This window comes from Myodes glareolus, chromosome 2 (assembly GCF_982192425.1).
Source record: "Myodes glareolus chromosome 2, mMyoGla1.1, whole genome shotgun sequence".
Classification (NCBI taxonomy): domain Eukaryota; kingdom Metazoa; phylum Chordata; class Mammalia; order Rodentia; family Cricetidae; genus Myodes; species Myodes glareolus.
Window position 1 is genome coordinate 71,786,981 of NC_142027.1, and position 25,793 is coordinate 71,812,773.

At 41.3% G+C, this 25,793-nt stretch overlaps 1 protein-coding gene across 4 annotated transcripts in view; it reads left to right on the forward strand.

Annotated features, from left to right (window-relative positions):
* Positions 1-23,608, forward strand: part of Atp13a4 (ATPase 13A4) — a 129,896-nt gene extending 106,288 nt beyond the window's left edge. For 3 of the 4 annotated variants that reach the window (XM_085685385.2, XM_048453941.3, XM_085685386.2), the window contains 6 exons: positions 20-92; positions 12,002-12,173; positions 13,009-13,202; positions 14,215-14,303; positions 17,214-17,294; positions 23,068-23,608. In XM_085685385.2, the coding sequence (XP_085541511.2) occupies positions 20-92; positions 12,002-12,173; positions 13,009-13,202; positions 14,215-14,303; positions 17,214-17,294; positions 23,068-23,268 (810 nt within the window). In that variant the 3' untranslated portion in view covers positions 23,269-23,608. The remainder of the gene's footprint in view (positions 1-19; positions 93-12,001; positions 12,174-13,008; positions 13,203-14,214; positions 14,304-17,213; positions 17,295-23,067) is intronic. The other variant, XM_085685387.2, reaches the window with a different exon arrangement.
* The last annotated feature ends 2,185 nt before the right edge of the window (positions 23,609-25,793 follow it).

Sequence of the window (25,793 nt, forward strand, 5' to 3'; positions counted from 1 at the left end):
CTTTCATTTTTGTTTCCAGGAGACAAACAGCCTTTCAAACTACCAGTTTCTCTTCCAGGATCTTGCCATCACGACTCTTATTGGCGTAACAAGTAAGAACTTTAAAGCTTTCATCCTGCAGGGTCTTCCCCTGCTTCCTTCCCTCCACCCCAGGAAAGTTTGTCGGTCCCAAAGGCAGGAACAGAACTAAGTGTGGCTCAGTCCCAGAGGCAGGGGACGGGCCACAGAATGCTCGATTCTATTAAAAGAAAACGTTAACAAAGGGAAAAACTAGCTTTTTTGCCTTTTCCACAAAAGAGAGAGCTTCTATAAATGGGCCCCCATCAATTAGACTCCAATTAGGTACCTTGGAAATAGGAACTGACTTCAGTCGGCTTTCAGGTGTAGATGTGGGTGAAATGCACTCTGCTTGCCGAGCTGAATGGCTTGGATCTTTCTGACCTCCGAGTCGCAGCCGCTCAGCGTGGAAAGTGGCACTTAAGGGCAATTGTGACATCGTAGGACTCCCACGTCCCACCTTCCTAATGAGTATGTGGATTGTCTTCTTCGTAGGGGAAAATTTCAGTTCACGAATGCATTTTCAGGCTATTTTAGGTTTGCGGCAAAGTTGAGGCAAGTTTGTACCTTTCCCCTGAGGGTACACAACTGCCTGTTATCAACCTCACCTCTTCCGCAAGAGGAGCACATTACCCTCCGTGCATTAATACATCATGATTGCTCCAAAGTTCATAGTTTATATGGGGCTTTCCTCTTAGTCTCCCACTCTGAGTTTGGACATGCATCAGGTGACAGACAGTTATCGTTGCACACCAGACAGGATGTTCACCCTCAAATGTTTCATCCCTTATTTGTTATCCCCTCTCCAAAGCTTCTGACAGCCACTGTAATCGTTTAACCGTCCCTACACTTTTCCAGAAACTTCTGCAGTTGAAGTTATGTAGTCAGCAGGCCTTCCGGATTAGCCTCTTTTGGACAGTAATGCTGTACAGTCAAGGTTTCTACACACCTTACAGAGCTTGACGTTCACCTCTGTAGCAAACTGACGAACATTCTGTGGTCTCTGGGTCACAGTTTATTTCTTCCTTGGCCTACCGAAGGGCATCTTGGTGCCTTTGAATTCAGACAAATTAAGCATAAAACTGCTTTAAACATCTGTGTGCAGGGGTTCGCGTGAACATACATTTTCAATTCCGCTGCCCACTTTCGCTTGCAAATTCAACAGCGTTACCCCTTATGACTCCCCCCCCCCCCCAGGCACCAGTGTCTGGGAGGGCACACACGACTCACTCACTACACAGTATGGGTCTTTCATTGACTCTCTCACACACGCCTTTCCTTCCACAATTTTAACAGTTCTCCTGACAATTCATTTCCAAAACATGTTCAGAAACGCAAACGGACTTGCTCAGATGGAGCAACCGTTAACTCCGCTTCAGCCGCTACCCGCTGCTTGCTGCTGCCGAAGTTCGCCTTGCCTTTCTGCTGCGGATAGCATCAGCCGCTTCTCCTTGAGCACCGGACTCTCAGCGCCACAGCGCTCTTTCCTCACAAAGTTTCTTCTTTTCCTTCAGTGATACCACACTCTGCCGAAGTCGTCTACCTCTTGGATGACACAGCTTCTGTCTCTTTCCTTTTTTTCCTTCTTAAACCCTGTTCTCAGAGCAACTTGTCTTCAGCCTGCATATCTCGCTCCAGGGGACTTTAACTAGACGCATGACTTTAGAGGCATCTGTGTGTGCTGAATCCACAGTTTATGGCTACAGACGAGATGATTATCTGGAGTTTTGGAATGAAGCACCCAGCTTTGCATATTTAATAGGGTCCGCACATACTCAAGCCAAACTCTTATTTCTACCAGACCTAATTATGTAAACTTACTGAGTAGCTTGTTTGTGCTACTTAATGCTCCAGGCCTTTGGGCAGTCTGTGAGATCGCATTACTACCTCCTTAGTTATTCAAATTTAAGACCTATAGTCATTCTGGATTTTTCCTTTTCTCACCCTGTATGTCTAATACATATGATGTCCATGTAGAGCTTTGAACAGCATTGGACCCTATAGGCGTACGTATATATTTGAACGCTTGGTCATTAGGGAGTGGCACTACTTGAGAGACCCTGTTAGAGCAAGTGTATCATCTGGGGTGGGTTTTGGGGTTCCAAAAGTACCAGCCAGACCCAATGTCTTTCTCTCTCTGTTGCCTTTAAATCTGGATGTAGATCTCTTAGCTACCTCTCCAGCACCATGTCTGGCTGTGTGGTGCCACGCTCCCCGCCATGAGGACAGTGGATTAAACCTCTGAAACTTCAAGCTATCCCCAATCAAATGCTTTCCTTTCTAAGAGCTGCCGTGGTCATGACGTCTCTTCACAGCCATAGAACTCTGACTAGGACAGTCCCAGTTAGATCTGTCTCCAATTACATCCTGATTCCTTTCTTACCTCTGTCACCTCTTTTCCTGTGTGGCTGTACCATGTTTTCTTTTAGGCCACCAACCAGCTCCCAAATCATGACACAGAAATTTATCATTAGTTTTGAGAGCTCAGACTCCTTTCTGGCTAGCTCTTTTAACGAAATTAACCTGTTTTTCTTTATTTACCTTTTCCTTGGGGCTTTTTCTTTCCATCCCTTCTGTATTCTGACTTTCACGGCTTCTCATGTCTGCAGGCTGACAGCTGCCTCACTTCTGGTCCTGGGCATCTCCTTCGTTCTTTCCTCCTCCTCCTTCTCTCGTTCCTCCTCATCAGCCTAGATTTCTTCTTCTATTTATTCTCTCCCTGCCAGCCCTGTCTATCCTTTCTCTGCCTAGCTATCGACTGTTCAGTTCTTTATTAGACCAACCAGACAATGTGAAACAAATGCAACACATCTTTACATAATTAAACACACATCCTTATGTCGTTAAACAAATGTAGCACAAACAAGAGTGACACACCTTTACATGGTTAAAGTAATATTTTGTAGCATAAACAAATATAACACATCTTTGCCTAGTTAAAATAGTATTCTGCAACAGTGGACCAGGCCAGCATTGCCTCTATCTATCTATCTATCTATCTATCTATCTATCTATCTATCTATCTATCTATCTATCCATCTCTATCCATCCATCTATCTGCCTTTATAAGTGGATCTGGCTTTCACTCCATTTCACTCCATTGCTGCCAACTCCATTTGCCCTGTTTAAAAGCTGCATGCCAAGTCACAGGTTGCCCTATAATATTTCTGTACAAACTGTCTTTAGTCTCCATTTACCTTTCACACAACAGAAAGAATTTTGTAAATATTATGACACTGTTCTCCTGCTTAAAAATGCTCCAGTAGGGTCTGGTAAGATGGGTCAGCAGGTCCAGATGCTTGCCATGCAAGCCAAGAGACCTGTGTCCCCAGCATCCACATGGGAGTGGAAGGGGAGGATGAAACTTCTCCATAGAATTTTCTTCTGGGCACACTCATGCAGTGAGTGGGCACATGCCCACTGCAATACTAATAGCAAATAAAATGCAAACAAAAATCTTTGGTAACTTCCCATCCCATGAAATCCAAATCTTATGTGACTAGGGTCCTGCCTATGTCAGTACCACCTCTGAGCATGTGAACACTTACTTGTGCCTTTCAGGCTGGTGGTTCTGCTTGTGGGCATTGTCAAATGGTCACCACAGCAGCTTTGCATTTTCCCTGCCCTTTGGGTAACATAATCTCCATTAGTGCCTCACATGACTTTGTCTTTTTCTCATTATTTGGGTCTCAGCTGAAATATCATTACCATTACGTTGTGTCCAAGATAATTATTCTTTGCCATAAAAATATGCTTTATTTTTCACATTACTTTTACATAATTTGACACTATGATTTTATATTTATTTTGATTGATTTTTTTGGCCTCCTTTCCACCTCTTTAAGTGAGACCAGGACGCTGTTTTGATCGCAACTGTGTTACCAGCACCTCAGGGAGGACTGGCGCAGGCAACAGCTTATTGGTGTCTGCTAGGTCTTAGGAAAGAATACTTTTCTCAGCATATGCAGCAAACAGATCTTTCCTTCTCCCAGAACCAGCATTCTCTCTGGGCTTCCACCTATCCCAAGTCTGCCTTTCAGAATGACACCAAACAGCCTGACTTTTCTTCCGCCAAAGTTCTTCATGTTTCTTTGGACACATCTCTCATCTAACTTGTGGTTCTTCTCAACTGTTTAGTGACATCAGGGGATTTACTCGATCATCTGTTAAATAACCTGATCATTTTTCTTTTAAAAAATATTGAATATGTGTGTTCTTAAATTCTATTCTCAATGAAAACAAGCAAGGCTAGTTCATCTTTCCATCCAGGGCCTAAGCCTTTAAGTGCTCTGATGGATTTCTTCCAGTCTTTTTCATATAAACTGAGAATTTGAATTATGTTTGCTCTAGCATTATACATCTTGAATTTTTGTGAGACCAGGCAGTGCTGTATAATCCAGGCTGCCTTCAAATTTGTGATTCTTCTGTCTCATACTCCAAGTCTGGGGAAGATAAGAGTGCACACCTCCATGACTGGTTTAATATTGTTTTATAAATTATTTTCCTCTACTTTGACAACTGTTTTTAAAATTTTTTACGTTTTTTGTAAAATATACCTATAACATAAAAATTTTCATTTAAGTATATTATCGTGAAATACTAATTGCATTGAAAATTCTGTGCAACCTCCATCACTACTGCCCCCAAACAGATACCTTATCCATCCAGCAAGCACTCCCAACTCTCTCTTCCAAGCTGGGGTGACTTCTCTACTTTTTGTTTGTGCTAATTTGCATAATTCACATATTTTATATACATGAAGTTATATTATTTGTTCCTTGGATTCTGTTTTTTTCACTTAACAAGATGTTTCCAAGGTTCCTTACATTTTGCATCATGAATCAGAACTTCATTCTGTATTGTAGATAAATATTATATACTTCAGTGAATAGATATTCCCTGAATATGTATGTATGTATGTATGTATTACCATTTTTTTCTCTTACTCTGGTGATGGAGTTATGTTGCTTCCTCTTCTTGTCTGTTGTGGACAGTATTACAATGAATATTTGCATAAATAACCTACTTGAGTTTTTTTCAGTTCTGTAAGTAATAAAATGGATTTTCTGTATTATGTGACTGCTACATATTTAACTCTTCAAGCAAACACTAAACCATTTTCCTAGAGACTGTACCATTTTAAATTTTTTACTAACAATGAAAGAGAGTTCTAACTTCTTAGCAGCCTCAACAAAAACTATGTATTTAATTTTGAAAAAATAATTTTATCAATGCTATTTTAATTTTTTGAGATTTTATACATGATTACTATATTTACACAATTTATGTCCCTCTTTTCCTTGTTTCAAATCTTCTATGCTACCTGCACTCCTTCTCAAATTCATGACCTCTTCTTATTATTGCTACGTATATAAATTCAGCCTGACCTATCGTGATTTGATTTAAATTTCTCAGCTTTACTACAAAAGGATAAAACAGTTTCCCCTATTCTACATATTGCCTTTTGATCTTAAAATTTTTAAATTACATTTTATTTAGACAGAGAGAGAATTTGTGTGTGTGTGTCTGTGCGTGTGTGTGTCTGTGCACGTGTACATGTGCGCACATGGTACACATGCAGAAGTCAAAGGACGGCTTGTGAGAGTCAGTATTTCCTTTCTCCATCTGTGTCCCAGTAATTGAATTCAGGTTTTCTGAGTTCACCAAGTCTCTTTATCTGCTCAATCATTTTTTCCAGTCCTATTTTTATATTTTTTTCGTGAACTAAGGTTTTGATATGTAGCCCAGGATGTCCTCAACTTGAAGAATTAGGAGTCTTTCTCTATTCCCTCTCTTCTTCTCTTTCTTGAGACAGGGTCTGCAACCCGAAGCTTACTTTTTGACTAGGCCTACTTGTGATCTACTTGACTCTGCCTCCCAGTACTAGGTTTACAGCACACATAGCCATGCTCACCTATTTACATGAGTGCTAAGGATTTGAACTCACATCATCTTATTTTAACATCTAGTTCTCTTACACATCGAAGTAGCTCCTTACTCCCTTAATAATTCTTTTAGCATCATTTATTGTATTTCCTGTGACATTATGTCTTTTGACTTAATAATTTAGTTTTGCTGACAGTCTCATTTCATTTAACTATTGTTTTCCTTATTTTTGTTCACATTAAAAAATAGTTCTTGTCTAAATAACAATGTTTTCATGTATTTTATCTTATGCATGTGGCTGTTGCCTCCATAAATATCTATGCACCTTGTGTGTGCAGTGCCTTCAGATGCCAGAAGAGGGTATCTGATCCCCAGGAGCTAGAGTTACATGTGGTTGTGAGCCACCATGTGGCTGGTGGGTATTGAACTTGGGTCCTTGGAAAGAACAGTCAATGCTCTTAACCATGGAGCCATCTTTCCAGACCCTTCAATTAGGTTTTCACAATATTTGCAACAACTATTAGAAAGTCTTTGAATATAAAATTTAATGTGTGTGATTCTTCAGTGGTGATTTCTTTTAGTTCATTTTGTTCTGAGCATTATTATGTATATAATAACTTTGGGTACAAAATTAACCTCCTTTTCTAGGTTTGGTAGTTTTGTTTTGCTATTGGTTGAAAGCTATAGTCATCAATTTATTTCTGAGTTCTTCAAATTGCATTTACTAAGTCATATCTCTGTAATGAGTAGCCACTGATCTGTTTCTTTAGTCTATGCTTTGACAGAGTCATCCTTAAACTGTTAAAAATGAATGAGCAAACCAGCTCTCTCAGCTTTTGCAGATTGATTCTTCCTGGCATGTGTTTTCAGTCCTAGACAAACCAACACTGAGTCTAGAGACCATGTAGAATTGTGGGCTTTGTGTCTGTAGTTGTGAACCAAGCTTCAAGCATGTGTCTAGCTTTTGTATCCCAAAGCATACACCGATACTTTAAATTCTTCAAGGTTCCTCAGCTTTCAGTGGTTATACTATGCCTGTTACATATTTTATATTTTGCAGAGAAAAATTTACCTTACAATATTTACCTTACAATATTTTCAAGTACTGTCTGCTGGTTTGATTTTCGGTTTTGCCATGAATGAATTCCATATTAGGAACCCCATATTAAGTGAAATGGAGATGGGAATCTGGAATCATTTCTTCAGGAAGTTTCCAGGTACATCACATCAGACCTGCACATGAGACTTTTGGTAAAGTCTGCTGTGCAGCTTCTGTGACTAAGGACCAGAGACCACTTCAAGGAATGCAGGGGCCATCTTCAAGGCTGATCCCGACCTAATGAAGGAGTGGGGCAGGCACATGCAGAAATGTGACCAAACTCCCCTGTAATTTTAATGAGATGGCTTAGTGGGTAAGTGCACTTGCGCCAAGCTTGCCAAGCTTAGTGCCACCCCTGGAATCCACATGGTGAAAGAAGAAAATCAGCTCTTTGAAGTTATCTCCTACCTTACACACACTGCCATGGTGTGTGCTTGTGAACACACAAACAATAAACAAACAAACAGACAAATAGTGAATAAATGAACGAGCACAACACATTTTTAAAGAGTTAAAAAATATTTACAACTTAAAATTAGGCCTCCTTTTTCTTAATTCACTCCATGCTTTGTTGTTGCCAACTTTTGTATGTGTTCCAGATTTCTGACAGAGGTTAGTTTGGATGGTTTTGCATGTTTTTCAATGTTTTTATGGGGAGATGGGAGCTTTCAGTATGCCTTCTCCATTTTCTTGACATCATTAATCATTAGAAAGCATTTCTTTGCAGGAATTGTGTTATATACTGTACTTGATATTGATGATGTCATGATGAACACTATTCTGAATTTTTAATTGCTTTAAGTAGAATAAACTTCCCAAAGTGGAAATCAAAAATGGAATCTTTTTTCATTTTCATATTTATTTCTTTATGGCACTGAAGTTTTGTCTCAATTCACATTCCTACAAAAGTTCACAAAAGGGTTCATGCTATCTTTTTTGTATTTTATTCATTAATTGTAATCACAGCACAAAGAGGGGAATCCCACATCACCTCCCCTCTTCTGTTTAAATAAAAAAGGAAGGTTTTTTTAACATAGCAAAATTACATATACAAAACAGGTATCAAGCAAGAATTACAGTTACAATTTTTATATCTACTTTATCTTTTATCATAACTAAGGAAAACTATAACTATAAATCCTTCAACTCCATCAAAGACTCCAGAACGATGTAATATTACCTAAGTAAACAGGACGTGCAGTGTAAGCAACTTCCAAAACTCTAGAATTGTTAGAGACTTCTTGCTGCCTGGACAGTCACCTAAAGTTCTTCTGTACCATTGGGGCATCCATCTTCAGCTTTCAGGCCCATAGTATCTAGCAGACTTTTACATGAAGCAGGAAATTTCAAAGACAGTTCCACCTATATTGACAGTTTGTCAGTCACTTTCTTCTGTCTCCTGCAGAATACCTGGCAGACTCTTTCATGAGGCAGGAACCCTGAAGGACCATCTCACCTTTAGGCAAGTTCAGCAGTCATTTCTCTGTGTGTCCTACATGTCCAGTTTATCAAGCAGTCCAGGCAACAGCAGTTTCGTACCCAAATGGCTAAGAAAGTCCATAAGTAGCCTCTATCAGTGCTCATCATCCTCTTGAAGTAAATTGGTGCTGCCAGGAGCAGATGTGTCTCACTGTCAGGAAAAGTCCTAAATTCTTAAAACATTTAAATGCCATATTCTGTAGTCTTTGAAAGATTTGAAGATTATCTATCCTCTGGAAATATATCTTTATATATCTAGAAAATCTAATTAACATGACTACAAGCTTCAGGATTATAGATGATTATCTATTAACCTATATTTATTACTTATACATTACATTTTTAAATGAGCTGGACAAACACAATACTTTAATCAAGATCAGAAATACATGTACATATAACAAAATTGACCTTAAATTTGTATCAATAAGTCAAGATCCATATCAATGCAAAATATTAATCTCTATACCATATCCCCCTTTAAATGTAAACAAACATTTATAAACAATATTTGTGAATATGGGCATATTTCTTCTCCAAATTGCTTCCTGCTTTTTATTTGATGAAATAATTTTTGTTCAAAGTGACCTTTCAGGGGATCTAGGTTCATTAATCCACATTAGTTTGGAAGCTATTCACAGGTTCTCATCTTCTGTGGAAATAAAAGAAGAACCTCTCCTTCAAAGCAACTTATCCTTAGATCCATATTTTGAAATCAAGATACCTTTAAGATATATATGTTGGTTACTTAGCTCCTTCACAGACAAAAAATTCAAAGAAAACATATATATATATATATATATATATATATATATATATATATATATATAATCCAGACTCTGTATATTTCTCTGTGGCTTATTTGTTCACTCCTTTTAATCTAATCTACGACTGTCTATACTCTGTCTCTTTAAAGACCTTGTTTTTTAAACTATTTATTTCTTTATATAATTCTCTATACTCTTTTTTCCCCTCTCCCAAGCCTATATACATTTATTCAACACTGTGACCCATTTAGAGATTTTTTTTAAATCTGTATTTGTGTTTACTGCGTATCTGTAATTATTTTCTGACCAGAAGTGCTTCTTTTTTTAATTTATAAATATTTATTAATTTATAAAAGTTTCCATTTCCGCCCCTCCTCCCAACACCTTCCCACTCCCCCCTCCCTCTCGTCCTCCCTCTCCATCCCTAAGAGCAGTCAGGATTTCCTGCCCTGTGGAAAGTTCAAGTTCCTCCCCCCTCCTTCCAGGTCCAGGAAGGTGAGCATCCAAACAGACTGGATCCCAGAAATCCAGTATATGCAGAGAAAACAAGTCCCAATGTCATTGTCAACGGCTTTTCAGAAAGACCTCGTGCCAGCCACATTCAGAGAATCCGGCCACATTCAGAGAATCTGATTGGATCATGGGCTCGTTCAGTCCCAGTCCAACTGGCCTTGGTGAACTCTCATTAGATCAGTCCCCTTGTATCCGTGGGTGAACACACTCCTCACGGTCCTGCCTTTCTTGTTCATGTTCTCCCTCCTTCTGCTCCTCATTTAGACCTTGGGGGCTCAGTCCAGTGCTCCAATGTGGGTCTCTGTCTCAATCTCCATCCATCAACGGGTGAAGGTTCCCTCTGGTCTTGCCTTCTTTGCTCACGTTCTCTTTCCTTCTGCTTCTCATTTGGACCTAGGGAGCTAAGTCCAGTGTTCCAATGTGGGTCTCTGTCTCTATCTCCATCCATCGCCAGATGAAGGTTCTATGGTGATATGCAAAATATTCATCAATATGATTATGGGCCAAGGCCGGTTCAGGCACCCTCTCCTCTGTCCAGAGAACAATCTGGGGATCTCTCCTTGTACCTGGGATCCCCTTTATAATCAAGTCTCTTGTAAACTCTAAGGTGAACCTGAAGAAAATCATGTAGTTATCCTCCTGGAGATTGGAAGTAGACAAGAGTGCCAGGCAACCTTGGGTGCATGGGGGAGGGTGGGGAGGGTGTTGGAAAGGGAGAGGGTTAGAGAGAAGGGAGTAGGGGAGGAATGGGGAAAGCTCGGGGGATTGGGATGGGGGGAGGGAGGATGGATGGATATGGGATCAGGGAAGTATATATCTCAACCAGAAGTGCTTCTTAAAATCCTAAACACTTCTTAAGAATCTAAGCTGCACCATTGCTAGGGTATACATGGCACTACCTGTTTGCCCCACACAGTTTAGCATGGCAAAGCTGTTCACTGCCTCTGAGAGCCAAGTACATTGCCCCATTTTTAGGCACACAGCTGGGCTATGTTGCCATTAAGCAAGTTGTAGCACTTTGGTTACAAACCCCATTTAAATGCTCGGTCTCCTGAAAGAGCCAGCGGTTGCACTGGCAGCACAGGCCAGAAAGCTGCAGTGTCAAAACAGCTTGGCTTTCTCTGCTACCGCTGAATCAGGAAAACCTCTCTTAAAGGAACCATGCCTCTGCTTGCTTTTAGAAAACAGAGCCCACCCAAGAAAATGCCGCTACCAAACCATGCTTAACTCTGTTCTTTTGTGTCTAGGATTCCTTTTGAAGCTCTCTCAGATTTTCCGTGAATTTTAGCTGGCTATGTGAGCACCCACTTGTGTCCCTGTCCCATTGTGGTCATCTGCTCCCTCTCACTTGCAGTTTTTCTGGCTCCTCTTTGGCAAAAATCCCAGCATTTTGTGGTGGTGGGGGGACTGGGTTGAGATACAGAGGTTCTGCTTAGGGCTGAGCACTCTATAGTCTCCTATCCTCTGCTTTGATCAGTTATAAGTGTCAGTGTTAATCACCATCTGCTGCAAGTAGAAGCTTCTCAGATCAAGGGTTGACAGGTGCATTAATCATACCACTCTTACCATTAAGAATGCAACACTTCCACCCACTGAGACAGTGTGCCTGATCTAATGGGAGCTCACCAAAGCCAGCTAGACTGGGACTAAACGAGCATGTGATCAAACTGGACTCTCTGAATGTGGCTGACAATGGGGGCTGACTGAGGAGTCAATGATAATGGCACTGGGATTTGTTTCTACTGCATGTACTGGCTTTTTGAGATCCTAATCTGTTTGGATGCACACCTTCCTAGGCCTAGATGGAGGGCAGAGGGCCTTGGACTTCCCACAGGGCAGGGTAGCCTGCCCTCTCTCAGGACTGGAGGGGGAGGGGGAGTGGAGGAACAGGAAGGAAGGAAGTGGAAATTTTGAATGATATTATTTATAAAGCAATAAAAATTAGAAAAAGAAGTCAGGATGACAATCAAATTGGCAGTGTGAGTGGGGGAGGGGAAAGCCAAAAAATGAAAAATATGAACTGTCATATTTGCTAACGCTATTTTTATGTAAGTTATTAACCTGCTGAAAATACAAATTCCCATGTGTACAGTAAGGAAAATTATTATTTTACAGACATGCATATAAAGATCATAAGAGAGAAAAAAGAATGCAACACTTTCCTGCTCTCACACATGTAAACTCTGGATTTCTTTTGTAGTGAATCTGAATGGTGCCAATCCCAAGCTAGTGCCTTTCAGACCTGCAGGGCGGCTGATCTCCCCACCTCTGCTGCTCTCGGTGATCCTCAACATCCTCCTCAGTTTGGCTATGCACATCGTGGGCTTCGTCCTCGTGCAGAAACAGCCGTGGTACCTCATGGAGCTGCATAGGTATCAGTGTGGCCACAAATCCAGCTCCTTGAAGCCTGATTTCTGTCAAACATCATCTGACCCACCCGAAGGGAGGCAAACCGGTCTTCATCAGACAATGGTTTTAGTTCCTTTAAGTCCTTTTGGAAAGTTTTTAAATAACCATCTGTCTTTTTGTCACACATCTTTGGCTGTGTTGTTTAATAATAATAAGGGTGGCAAGGGATTATATAACTTTCCTGGTTTGTCCCAGTTTAAGGCGCCTAGTTTAAGCCATGTCTGGTGAAATGATCAAAATCTCTTCCAAGCCTATGTACATTTATCCAACACTGTGACCCATTTAGAGATCTTTTTATCTGGATTTGTGTTTATTGCATATCTGTAATTATTTTCTGAGCAGAAGTGCTTCTTAAAATGCTAAATGCTTCTTAAGAATCTAAGCTGCAGCATTGCTAGGGTATATATGGTACTGCCTGCTTGCCCTGTCCAGTCCAGCATGGCAGAACTGTTTCAAAACTGCCCCTGTTCAATGATTAGTATATGTCACCTTATGTATTACTAAGGGAAGAATCACAATTTACTCATCTTCCCCTATCCACATATCCTTAACATACATGATGGATGCACAGCTTACTTAATAAGTAGACAGTTGAACCTGCCTATGTATCAATTTCCCTATTCAAACATACAAAATTATGCATCTGTCTGTCTTTATTTTTCCTTTTTCTTGTGTCTTTTTTCCCACAATGGAGACAGCTATTAAATATTGGCTATCTGTTTGCATGGTCACAATTTGTGGATCACAGATGCAAATATGTTTTGAGGATTCCATTGGCTCTTTTGGTTTTCTTTGTAGTGCCTGCCCAACGAGAAATGAGAGCATCTTATCTATAACCACATCTCCACATGTTCCCGAGAAAACCAGAAGTAACAGCACCTTTGCGAGTTTTGAGAATACTACTATATGGTTTCTGGGAACAATCAACTGTATCATCGTGGCCCTTGTGTTCTCTAAGGGCAAACCATTCAGGCAGCCTACCTATACAAACTGTGAGTAACACTGCGTGGAAATGGGGGAATTGTTGGTTCGACCATCGCTGATCATTAGCACAGGCATGCTCAGGTCACTCATGAATCAACTACACAGCTGAGTCTCAGCTAGAGTTCCACTCCAGAACTCCGAAAAAGGCAGCGACCTCACTCCCCGGTCTTTCTCTTTCCAACAAAGAACAGCTTTCTCTTTTCAGCCCAGTGCTCCACCGGAAGTTGTCTTTAATGATCTCTCTTGGGATCAGTCTAAGTTGGGGAAGATCAATGTAAAGTCTAGTCTTTACTTGTCATTGTCTGTTGGGATTCATCCTGGGGACGTGAGAAGGGCCACAGCCCTCAGCTGGAACAGCATCGTGTGGTAGCCGACTGGGAGTAGGTCTGACCTGAGAAACCTGCCTCATCATCCAACATTGTGAACCCTCTTAGCTGGAGAAGTTGTTGAGGAGAAGTGTGTGTCCAAGTTAGTTTCTGAGACATATATTTATATAATTGGTACTAATTGTTACAATTCGGGAGCACAAGTTGAAGGATCAATACCCTCATACCAAATTGGACCAAGAAAATGATTCTACCTTTTCCCTCATTGGAATGAAGAAGCCGTTGAATGTTTGTCTTTATATAATCACAATTTAAAATTTCATGTATTTATGGCATTTCCTGGTTTTCCAGAAATGGATTTGGGGCAGATGACTTGTATTTAAGGCAGCTACTTGAATGTCTTTAAAGCACTCATTGAAAGGGCATTTTATCATTGCTAGTCTCTATATATTTACCACCTGTGCTAACTGGAGCATAATATACATATAAAAAAGATCCCCCATCAAGGACATGCATAGAAATTATGGAGGTGAGACCCAGCGCATAGACATGAGTGCTTTCGTTCATTATGCTGTATTTGGATGCAGAAGTCAAGTAAATGTAATCAGCATTAACCTAGAATATATCAGTCAACAGATGCAATGCTTCAAACAGCAACTTCTCAAAATGATAGCTTGTGTTCTTGTTTCCTCAGATATATTTGTCCTTGTGCTGATTTTACAGATGGGCGTATGTCTTTTCATTCTATTTGCGGATATTCCAGAGTTGCATAGGCGTTTGGACGTAAGTATCTCCTCTGGAATTATGGGGTTGTGTATTTTTGTCACCGTCTTTTGAAAGCGGGTCACTGTTGGAACTGACATGAACTACCAACACTGGCTCTGTACTCTGGAACTGGCAGAGTTTAAAAGAATGCTGAACTGTATCTAGTTTTAATTTCAGCTAATCAGGAAATAAAATTTCATCAAGTGTTGATTCGAAGACTAAAGACAGCCTTCTAAAGAATATGCGCCACCTTTCATTGAAAACAAAACCCCTGTAAGACTGGTAAAAAAAAAATCTACATATATATTTTCTCTTTTAAATGCCATTTAAAGAAATTTTGCCCACAACCATCTTTAGGTTCATTCTCAAATTTGTACTCAATTCTCAAATTCTCAAATCATGTTTTTCTCTATGTTAGTAGTTATATCTGAAAAGGTGCTTTTGAAAGAAACTTGTTCCTCTATCTCAAGCGCTCTCTTACATTAAAAAAAAATGTAACTGAGACAACTTTGAAATCCTACAAGATACCTTATTCTTTCCTCCTCAAGCTAGGAAAAGCACACATAAACCTGTTACAGATAGGCTGGCCCTCTGTAATGATAAGAGAGGGAAGGTTTTTGTTTGGGAAGAGCTTGTGTGGAGTCCCTGACAGTGGTGCTACAAAGGATATTGAAAAGAGGCATTGTTCAGCTTAAAACCAAGCCTTCTTATCACATAAATATGGGCCTATTCTTGAAAACCTGGAATATTCAGGCAAGGAAAATTATGACGCTTTATGCTATCCTTCCATCTTTTAAAATTTATGTATTGTAAATGGGTTTTGCTTCAAACTTATGAAGTTTTTTTATGAATTGAATCATGTTGCTTCACAACCCACATTTTTTAAAAGTAAGAAATACATTTACATGGTTTAAATTTTATTTAAATGTAAATATAGTAAAACATTCTTTCTAACCTAGCTTCTGTCTGGAAGCAATGTATGGTATCAGTTTTTTTTTTGACATATTTTCACACATTATTTTCCACATCTGCAGAGAAGTACATGTACTTCTTATGTGTGTGAATCTTCTCCCACATTTTTACACAAAGGCAGCAAACAAACTATTTCATTTGTCAGTATTCTGAGATGTTGATATCAAAGTGGAATGTGTCATGCAAGAAATTCATTGTAGAAGGTATCTGTGCAGAAAAGGGTAGCAGGCAGGGAAGGTAAGGAGAGGTGTCACACTACCTTGAAGATCAAAGCCATGAAGTGGAGAGGGAGGAGAAGAAAGAGGGTTCTAGAGAAGAGTTCCGGTCTATAGTGACTGAAGGGTTAAGTCAAGATTGTCCATCAGGAATGGCCGGCATCATGCAGGAGTGAGTCTCATGGGAATCCATGCTGTCCTCCTTTGCAGGCCCTTAGTAGCCCATGGGAAGGACAGCGCTGGAATCAAAATTGTGGTAGATTTGGAGTATGGTGTTTGGGGCTGCCAATATTTATCTTCCCAACAGCGGGAGATCTGAGTGGAACATTTTCATAGCTGTGTGTATTTATCTTCCCATCAGCAGGAGAGCTGGGTGGAATATTTCCATGGCTGCTACAACCACACACACAGCCCCATGCCTTATTGCTCTCATGTAATGGTGTGGCTGAGTAATTGTGTCATACTAGCAAACAAACCTTCTCTATTACTTTTAGTGATAGCACAATATTTTGTTACATAGGAATGTGCATTCTATTTCATGGTATAGATTGTGTACCCTTATGTGCAGTCCCATATTAATTAAGATGCAACTGTTTCTAAGTTGGTACCTTACAAAGGTACAGCAAAAGAACCATACACATATCTTTTTAGTCTTGTACAAGAATATGTCAGGAGTAAATTCCTAGAAGTGGATTTCAAATAATAATTTTGAGAACATTGTTCTCCATAGGACTGCATCAGCTTTTACTCCCATCAGCATACGAGACATTGTATATGGCATGTAATACACAGCAGAGTATACTGGGCTAACCCATGCACCCATCCATCCATTCACCTACCTACCCATCCATCCATCCATCCATCCATCCATCCATCCATCCATCCATCCATGCACACTTAAATATCAGGAACTGTGTTTGAAGCGGGATTAGAAGAAGGCAGAGGAAGTATGCAGAGCTTGATTTTAGCCATGTGCTCCTTGGGCAAGTACCCTTGTAAGGGCACAGGCTGTGAAGCTATAGGCACAGCCTTGAGAGAGCAGCCCTAACCCAACACTCTAAAGCAGTCTTCAATGAAGAGAAGCATTGTACTAGAGGACAGAAGGCCACACTGCCCACAGTGGAGGTTCCACACATGCATTTTCAGAGACGCCTGGGAATAAAATCACGTTCCTGCATTCCTTCTTCAAAACAACAAAAGCAAGTGGATAAAGAGAGCTTACTGTTATTTATTTTCATTGCAAAGTGACCAAAATTAGAAAATGTGGAAATTTTAGATAAAAGAGAGAGACTAAGAGAGAAAGAAAAGAAAGAAAAACCAGTCACAACCCTCAAACTAGTCTTCCACACTTGGCAAGTTTTTATGTGTATGTATACGTAAAATTATATGCTTGCAATATGTACTACATACACATGCCATTTATAGTCTAGATTTATTTAATCTGTGTGTATGTCAGTGCGTGACTTTGTTTAAATGCATGAGGCTGTCATGGAGGCCAGAAGCAGGTGTCGGTTCACCTGGAGCTTGGGTTACAGGTGGTTGTGAGCTGCTTGATGATGTGGGGGTTGGGAACTGAGCCATTGGGCCTCTGAAAAAACACGGTTGCGCTTAACACCCAAACTCTGGCTCCTGTGTGTGAGTGTGTGTGTGTGTGTGTGTGTGTGTGTGTCCCCGTGTGAGCATGGACACCTTTCTAGCATATGTGTTCTAAAACTAACTGTCCTTCGTCATCTTCTGCCAGCTGCTCTGCACTCCTGTCCTGTGGAGAGTCTACATTCTTGTCATGATCAGCTCCAACTTTGTTGTGTCCCTTGCTGTGGAGGTAAGTGCCCCTGGGTTTTTTGCAGTGTGTGTGAGTGGGGCCCAGTCCATTAGGAGCTTGAGAATGGAGTGACTTTAATGTGCAAAATCCGGCACTGTGGTGATCCTTTCTATGAGCAAAGGCATAGCACAGTGTGTAGTTCGCTTTCTCTGGCGGAAAAACAAACATTTGGCCTTCTTCATCTGCAAAGTGTAGAAGGGAGGATGCAATCATGATCTTTCAGGTACTATTCATTCTTAAAATTCCCCAATACCGACACAAACAGAATTTACACTTAAAGTTGAGATATGATTTGTGCATTAGAAAACTCACCATTTTAAAGTGAACAGTTAAATGTTTTCAGTATAGTAGCTGAGTGTTCAGTCATCAGCACTACCTACTTATAGAACCCTTCAATCGTCTCAAAAGAAAGCATGCCACCCGTTAGCAACCCCTCTTCCTTGACAACCACAAACACACTGTCTGTCTCTGTGGTCTTTCCTATTTGGGACATTTCAGGTGATTAAATCATTTTGCACATGGCTTTGTTTTTTATTTTGTCTTTGGTGCTGAAGATTGGACCCAGGGTCTTGTACCTGCTAGGTACAAACTCTACCACTAAGCCACTCCCACAAACTTCTTTTTTGTCTGTTTTTTAAAAGACAGAGTCTTACAATGTAACCCAGGCTGGCTTTGAACTCCCAGTCATCCTGCCTTTACCTATTGAGTGTTGGAATTGCAGGCACCCAACATTTTGCATCAGAGGCATGTGCCTTTTGTATCCAGCTTCTTGCATTTGACAGTTTGTATTGTTTTTACCTGTGATGGGAAATGGGCCTCACAGCGAGCTCTTCCAACTTTCCTTCTGCAGTCCCTGCATGCTCCGTTTTCTTAGAGAAATGAGCTTGTACCCATTTTTATCTGACTGTTTCACCCTCTCTTCTCTCAATGACATTAGACACAATCCCCCTTCTTCAAAGCCTGGCATTGGAAGGTAGTACCTAATGAAGCCATCCGTGGAGAAATGTCGGGTTCTGTCTCCATTTTTGTTTGGAATTGTAGAACTGGAGTAGTCACAGTGGGCTGCGACTTCCTTCCAACCTGACGTCCCAGCTAGTGCTGCGAGGGCAGAATCTCTGAGAACATTCTATTACTAGTAGAGCAAAGATGGACACAGTGGACAGTAGAAGAACAGAGCCCTGAATCAGGGCATTGAAGCTAAATCCGGTGATGCCAAGGCAGAGCGGGCCCCACACTCATCAGTCAGGCTTGTTAAAATTTTAAAATGGGAGCGCTGATTATCAAGTTCTCCCTTCACTGGGTGAGGACTATGCCAAGCTGTACATTCTCCAAAGCAGTCAGACTAATGTGTGTGTCCTCAGACTGAGTCACAGAAGAGGGTTCCCCATCATTTAAAGCAGTGGTCCTCAACATTCTGAATGCTGTGGCTCTTTAATATGGTTCCTCCTGTTATGGTAACCTCTACCATGTAAAATTATTTTGTTGCTACTTCATAACTGTAATTTTGCTGCTGTTATGACTCATAATATAGATATCTGATATGTGACCCCAAAAGGTTCAAAACCCACAGGCTGAGAACCACTGATTTTAAGGACACTCTCATGCACATGTCCTTCTGATTGCTCTTTGGAACATGTTTCTCTATATCTGCATGCTCCGTTCCATCCTCGACGGCACAATCATGGGATGGCCCTCTTCACGAACCTTTCCTGATCCCTGGGTCTACCAGGCAGTTGACGAATCTCATTAAATGCAGATTAAACAGCAAAGGCATTTTCTGATTTGGGGGCCAGACCTGAGGTAGACTCTTCAGGACTCTCACACGCCAGAGGTCTGCACCTTTCAGAACCATCAGCCTTCCATGTGTCCTTTTGTGGCTTTCTGCTCAGGCCTCCAGCTCAGTTGTGTGACACACCCGTTAATGGGTAGAAAGAAAGCACTTGCAAGTTTTTATTGCCTCAGATATGAATGCATTACTAGGAAACACAAATTTCCCTAAAGTACATCAGCAGGTTTCTTCGTTAGTTAGGACTGTCTCATTGTTAGCCTGAGTAGAAAGGCATTCTGGGTAATGGAATCCATGTTCAGACAGGTGATTTTAGACTGGTTCTTGTCTTTTCTTTTCTCTTTTTTTCTTTCTTTTTAGGTTGGGTGGACAAGGAAGAGCAATGGTTTTCAAGTGTCCAAGTTTGTCATAGTGTCCTAGCAGGAAGCCCTGCTCCAGTTATATTTTCAGCAAAAAGTTCAGGCTCAGACAATCCTTCTGGTGTGAATCCTGGCTTCAGCTCTTCACTGATGCTTGATTTTACCCAAATTATCCTGTTTCATTCAGTTTGGTTTCTCCTCTATAAAATGCTACTAGTAATCACACCTTACTTTATATACATATGGGCTGAAAGATGAGCAGTGAAAAGCACATAATAATTGTTCAGTAGACATAAACCTATCTGGGCATAATGGTGCTGCCTGTCTGTGATCCTAGAACTTGGGAAACTTAGGTAGCAAGATCAAGAGTTTGAGGCTAACCTGGGCTATACAAGGGGATTCAATCTCAGAAGTTTAAACCTAAGTAAACCAAGCAAAAATAAAAGGAAACAGGGTCCCTCAAACACATACAAAAGCAAATACAGTAACAACAACAGCAAAAACCAGTGTAAGCCACAAGCCATCTTCATCTCCGGTGACACGTACCATTTTTTACTTTGTTTCTCTCACGCCTTCAATCATGCCTTTATACATTTGCTCTTTCCACAACAGTCCATTGATGCTGTGGCACATCCCAGGGTATTTTACCAGGAGAAGATAGCTGAGGGGTGGGGCTCACAATCTATCGGCAGTAAGCAAACATGTGTATTTGTATGTTGATGCCTTCTCTTGCCACTAAGCTCCGCAGACAAGAACTTGTGTTAGTAGCGATTGCATTTAATCCTGCAATCACTGCATTTAAAATTCTAGTAGGGACTGTGTAGGAGTCATTTAAATTGAATGTTAGCAATGACCTTGTTTATGCCCGGCAGTTGGGATGGGTCACTGATACTCATAAGAGCGAGGCATCTTCTTTGGTTCTCATTCTGAATGAGAGATGAAGCTACACACATGCATGCTTGCTATGGGCTGACAGCAAGTTCTAAATTGAAAAATTAAACACCTTAGACCCTTTCCTATGACATTCTGTTGTTCACCAAGCCCTTTCTCTGCAGTCAGCAGGTGCTTAGAGACAGAGTAGAATTACTGAATCTTCGATAGAGGACTATTACAATTGGAAGTGATGGATGCTATGTTTCCCTGCCTCATGTGGTGAATAAACCTAAGAGAGTAGGTAAGGACTGTCATGGACCCAGCAAGATGTCTTTCCTTTAGGTGATTCTATATGTGTGCCAGAAAGTGTAGAGACATGCTGGGTGAACCGAGCCAAAGACATCCTGGAAGCCTGATGGGGAATCTTTGTCAACCAATTATCTTTAAGAAGTGGGACCAAGTTAGGGCGTGCTTTTGTGGGACCTGGAGAAAAATGGAAGCTATCTGTCCAGGTGCCCTCTCTCTGTGTGGTTCCCTCACACCACACCTGAGCTTGGACCTCTCGTTTCTGTTTCGTGAGTTTTCCCCTTATAATAAATAAAAATATACTTGTTTTATTTTTTGGCTAGCCTGGTTAGTTCTCGAATTGAGCTAACTTCAACAGGAGCCAGCTTGTGTTATACATAGTCCAAACAGTTTTGTCAAGGGTAGGCACGACACCTGGCTTCCTTTGCAGCATTTGAAGTGTTGTCTGGTTTGCTGGGGTCTGACTCTAACGCTAATCTTAGAGTAGCCCAGAACAAATGAGTTCAAGTGAGATCTTACTATTTGAATCTCACTTCCTGTCTGCTCAGAAGCATGAGAGCTGAATGGCTTTAATAATGCCTATCTTTTTTTATTACTCTGCGTGCATGTGCATGTCCATAAGTACTTAAGAATCAAGTAGTCAGTTGGAAAAGTGTACAGAGAACTCTTTTTAAAGAAATGGATTTGCATCAAAGCTTTGATTTTCCTTCTAGCCATGCATTTAGTTTATAAGGCAGACTCGTAAGGCAGATCACGCCGCAACAAATGCTTCAGTTGTTCTTCGGAGAGTGGCAAGGGGGTAGAGGAGCACACTAGAAGGAGAAAAGTTCCACACAACATGGAGATCTCCATCTCATCTCTCGTTTAAGCTGTCTGAAGAAATGCTTAGGTTCCTTGCACCTGATATATTTTAAAACTTGGAGTTGGTACCAGTGCCCCTGCCTTCGCCTGGCTCCAGGAAGGCTGCAGGGCTCCTGTTATGGGGAAAGCTGATTAACAGGTTAGCCAAATGCTGAAGATGGCTCTCTGGGTATTAATTCCTTCCAAGAGGCCTATCAGTGTTCCCAGGAAAAGATTCTGGCAAGCTGTGATTCCTATCTTTACTATAGACAACAAGGCCAAAGTAACAGAGAAGGGCAGATTTCAGGAATCCTGCATCTTCCACAGTTCCTCAGTACACAAGAGATGCCCTGAATGGACATCAAAATCAGCTCCAATTTTGTCACTTTGCTCTCCTTTTCCTTTATGAAAATATCTAAGACGCTCAAGTTTTGGACAACATATGACAAAATGGGACACCGACCCACATACACACCCATGCACGTACATTTGAGCACACACATGTGAACCTCTTCTGTGATTTTCCTTATGACTAGTTTTGCTTAAGGCTCATGCTAACTCATGGAATGAAGTGGTAGTTCAAAGTGCAATGAATTTGTGTGTGTGTGTGTGTGTGTGTGTGTGTGTTGTTTCCCCGAATGTGTGTCTGTGCACCATGTGCACACCCAAGGAGGACAGAAGAGGACTTCAGGTCCCCAGGAACTGGATCTACAGATGGCTGTGATCTGCCATGTGGTGCTAGGAATTGAACTCTGGTTCTCTATAAGAGCTGCCAGCAGATAGCTCTTAATTGCTGAGCTATCTCTCCAGTCCTAAATGTTTTTTTTTAAAGCTATATCACTTTTATAATAATAAAAAGACATTTAAGTGAAGGTGAAGGCAGGTTAAGCAGGGCCTCAGCACACAACCATTAGTAAAAAGGTAGTGGGGGGGTTGGTAAAGGGTGATAGCCCTGCCCTGCCCTGCCCTGCCCTGTCCTACCCTGCCCTGCATTGTAAGGGGAGTTGTATAATCCTTACAGCATTTATAAGGAAGGGATTATTATTTCTAACTCAACCGGTTTCAGCTACTAGACTTTCCTCTTCAGTGCTGGGAATTAGACACAGATCTCAGACTAATGACCTGGGCGTAGTCTTACAGTTATGGAATGAACCAATATTTCTCCAATCCCAAGACTGAGGCCTCTATTTAAATCTCATTGGCCTGTGACTGAGGTGTATCAAAGGCACATCACACATCTTTCCACACTCTTGGTTCTATGAGATGCTAAAATTTTATAAAATGTCATTTTATAAGGCACAAAGTTGGATGTGGTATGGTGTGAAATATAGAATTTGAACAATTTTAAATTTAGTATAGATGTGATATTCCCAAGAGCTATCTTTGAGGTAGGTTGCTTCTAGCGTAATGCTCAGGTTTTTGAAAATACCCTCTTCCAGCTGAGCTCCCTAAGTAAAGTTTGAGAATATGGCTGCAAAACTTCTGAAGATTTGCTTAGGTCCCAGACTTTTGTTAAATGGAATCTAAGCAAACACGGAAAGAGCGTCTGATTATGATCTATGGAATTAGGTAACTTAAATCACAAAATTGTTTGTCTTTTATCTTGCAGAAGACCATTATTGAAAACCGAGCATTGTGGCTAGCGGTCAAGAGATGTTTTGGCTATCAATCAAAAAGCCAGTATCGAATATGGCAGAGGAATTTGGCAAATGATTCAAGCTGGCCCCCACTAAACCAAATATCCTACTCTGACATGCAGGGGGTGTCCTACAGCAACCCTGTGTTTGAGAGCAATGAGGAACAACTTTGAAGGAGAGCAATATCTAAACAGTTATCAAAATGAAGACAAAATGGACTCGTTTCAGAGATGTTAAAGCAATTTGACTCTTAAAACTATCAGCTGGAGTTGGTTGGGGAATAAACTGCCAATAGTTGGTGACAAATTAAAGTCCATCTGCTTCAGTGGAGTCTAAGGAGAACAGTTTCCCCAGAAGATGTCTCTCTTTCTGGCTTCTGAAGCATTGGTGGCACCTATTGAACCAAGAATGGAGCAAGGGTTGCAATGGGCCAAAAGACTGGCAGCTATCAGAAGGATAATGTATCTTCTTAGAATAACTCTTTCTGGAAATAAATGAATCTAGGGAAGGTCATCCAGTGTGTATTCATGGAGCTGTAACATGGCAAGGGTCAGTTTCCAGTTGTCTCTTGATGGACAAGTAATGCAAGAGAAGCGTCGTCTAATCTCCCTTCCCTGGGTCTGGATCCACAGCCTTCCATTTCCCTTCGGCCTTCCTCTGCATATCTGCCACAATGACACGCACACACACACACACACACACACACACACACACACACACACACACACACCTTTGTCTCAGCGCCTTCACGTACTAGAACTTTTCTCTTGCTTTAGGACTCCGGGACAGCTGTACCCAGGGCGGCCATCACTCCAGAGTGACAACTCTACCGCTGCAGCACAGGGACTCTGTGTTCACCAGAACAGGGACAGGGAAAAGTGCAGACAGCCCGGGGGAGGGTCACTGTTTCACCCTCAAAACAGCAGCTGTCTCACTTTTACTCTCACCCATTAGCAGAGATTTGGCCCAGGGGCTGGGCACTGATGTCTCTTGTATCCAGGGTTAAGTAAGACCTGTGGCTAAGGAGTCCCCTAATTGGTAGATCCTCACACTTGTTTTACTGTTTTTGTGCTGGAGTCCCCTACTTTCAGGACCCACAATGACATACTTGTCTCACCGTGTTCTAGGGACAAGGCACAAGGGTATTCAAGAGCATAAGTATGGCTTGCTCCCCTGACAGTATGAACGCACCCATGGGGTAGGAGTCCCTCATCTCACACTCTATGCTGCTGTTTTCAGAATGCTCCTTCTTACGTGTTCTGCAGTATATGCTGTCACTGAGCCAAGTCCTTACACACCCTATGTCTTTCTGGCTTAAGAGTGACCTGCTTCTAAAAAACAAAACTTCCCCTTATTCTACCATCGCAGACAACTGGATGATATGGGGCTGACCCAGCATAGAAAACACCCAGATTTCTCTTAGGTCTGTGGGAAAGACCGAACTTCAGGACAACATCCACAGAATTTTTTTAATTTAAAAATTAGTTTTTGATCCGTTCCCCGTCTTTCAGTTCCCCATCCATCTCTACCTCTGGACCCATCCAACTTCTTATTCTCTCTCTCTCTCTCTCTCTCTCTCTCTCTCTCTCTCTCTGTGTGTGTGTGTGTGTGTGTGTGTGTGTGTGTGTGTGTGTGTGTGTGTCAAAAGAAAAGATCAAAATGACCACCAAAGAGTCAAGAAAAAATAAGCCCGAACAAAAGCATGGTGGTCTGAAGAAACACACCTTTAATCTCAGCATTAGGGATGCAGAGGCAGACAGAACTCTGTGAGTTCAAGGTCAGCCTAGTGTTGTAGGGGGATCACTTGTCTATTTCTCAACTGCTCAGCACTAAGGCCCAAATGAACCACACAGAAACTGTATTAATTAAACCACTTATTGGCTACTAGCTCTAGTTTCTTATTGGCTAACTCTTACATCTTAATTTAATCCATTTCTATTAATCTTTGTATTGTCATGAGACTGTGGCTTACCAAGTAAAGTTCCGGTGTCTATCTCCAGTGGGGCTGCATGGCTTCTCCTGACTCTGCCTTCTTCCTCCCAGCATTCAGTTTAGTTTTCCCAACCTAGCTCTACTCTGCTTTATCAAGCCAAGCCAGTTTCTTTATTAACCAATGGTATTCACAGCATACAGAGGGGAATCCCACATCAACCTGGTATGCACAGCACACACAGAATTTTTTAAAGTAAAGCAAAATATCTATTATAAGCATGAAACCCTGAATGAGTGTTATAAGTAGGAGTAAGAATTTTGGCCCAGAAAGTCTTTACTATTTATTAATAGCACTCAAAGCATTCCTCTCCACACTGAGTAAGATTTTGGGGCTCCATAACTGCAGCTGATTTGGGGGACATGGTGTCTCTTAGCCAGAGGACACCTCACTCCTTCTACCTTTCAAATAGGGCATGTAGAGCTGTCCCTGTCCCAAGACTACAGAGCCATTATCCTCCTGGACACAGAAAGAAAGATTTTCTTTTGCTTCTCCACCAATATGGCAGTTCCGACAGCCTTTATAGAATTGGCAGCTTTTCCCCTGTTCCAAAAGAGAAGGTTTGGGGCAAGTGCCTCTGGATGTAATGTAATCAGGAAGAAGACAACACAGACAGTTCATGCTTAGATGATTCCTCGGCCAGGGGCATTCCCTCCCACTAACTGGTTAAGTCTGTGTAGTTCTGGGATTCCACAGGAAGGTCTTACC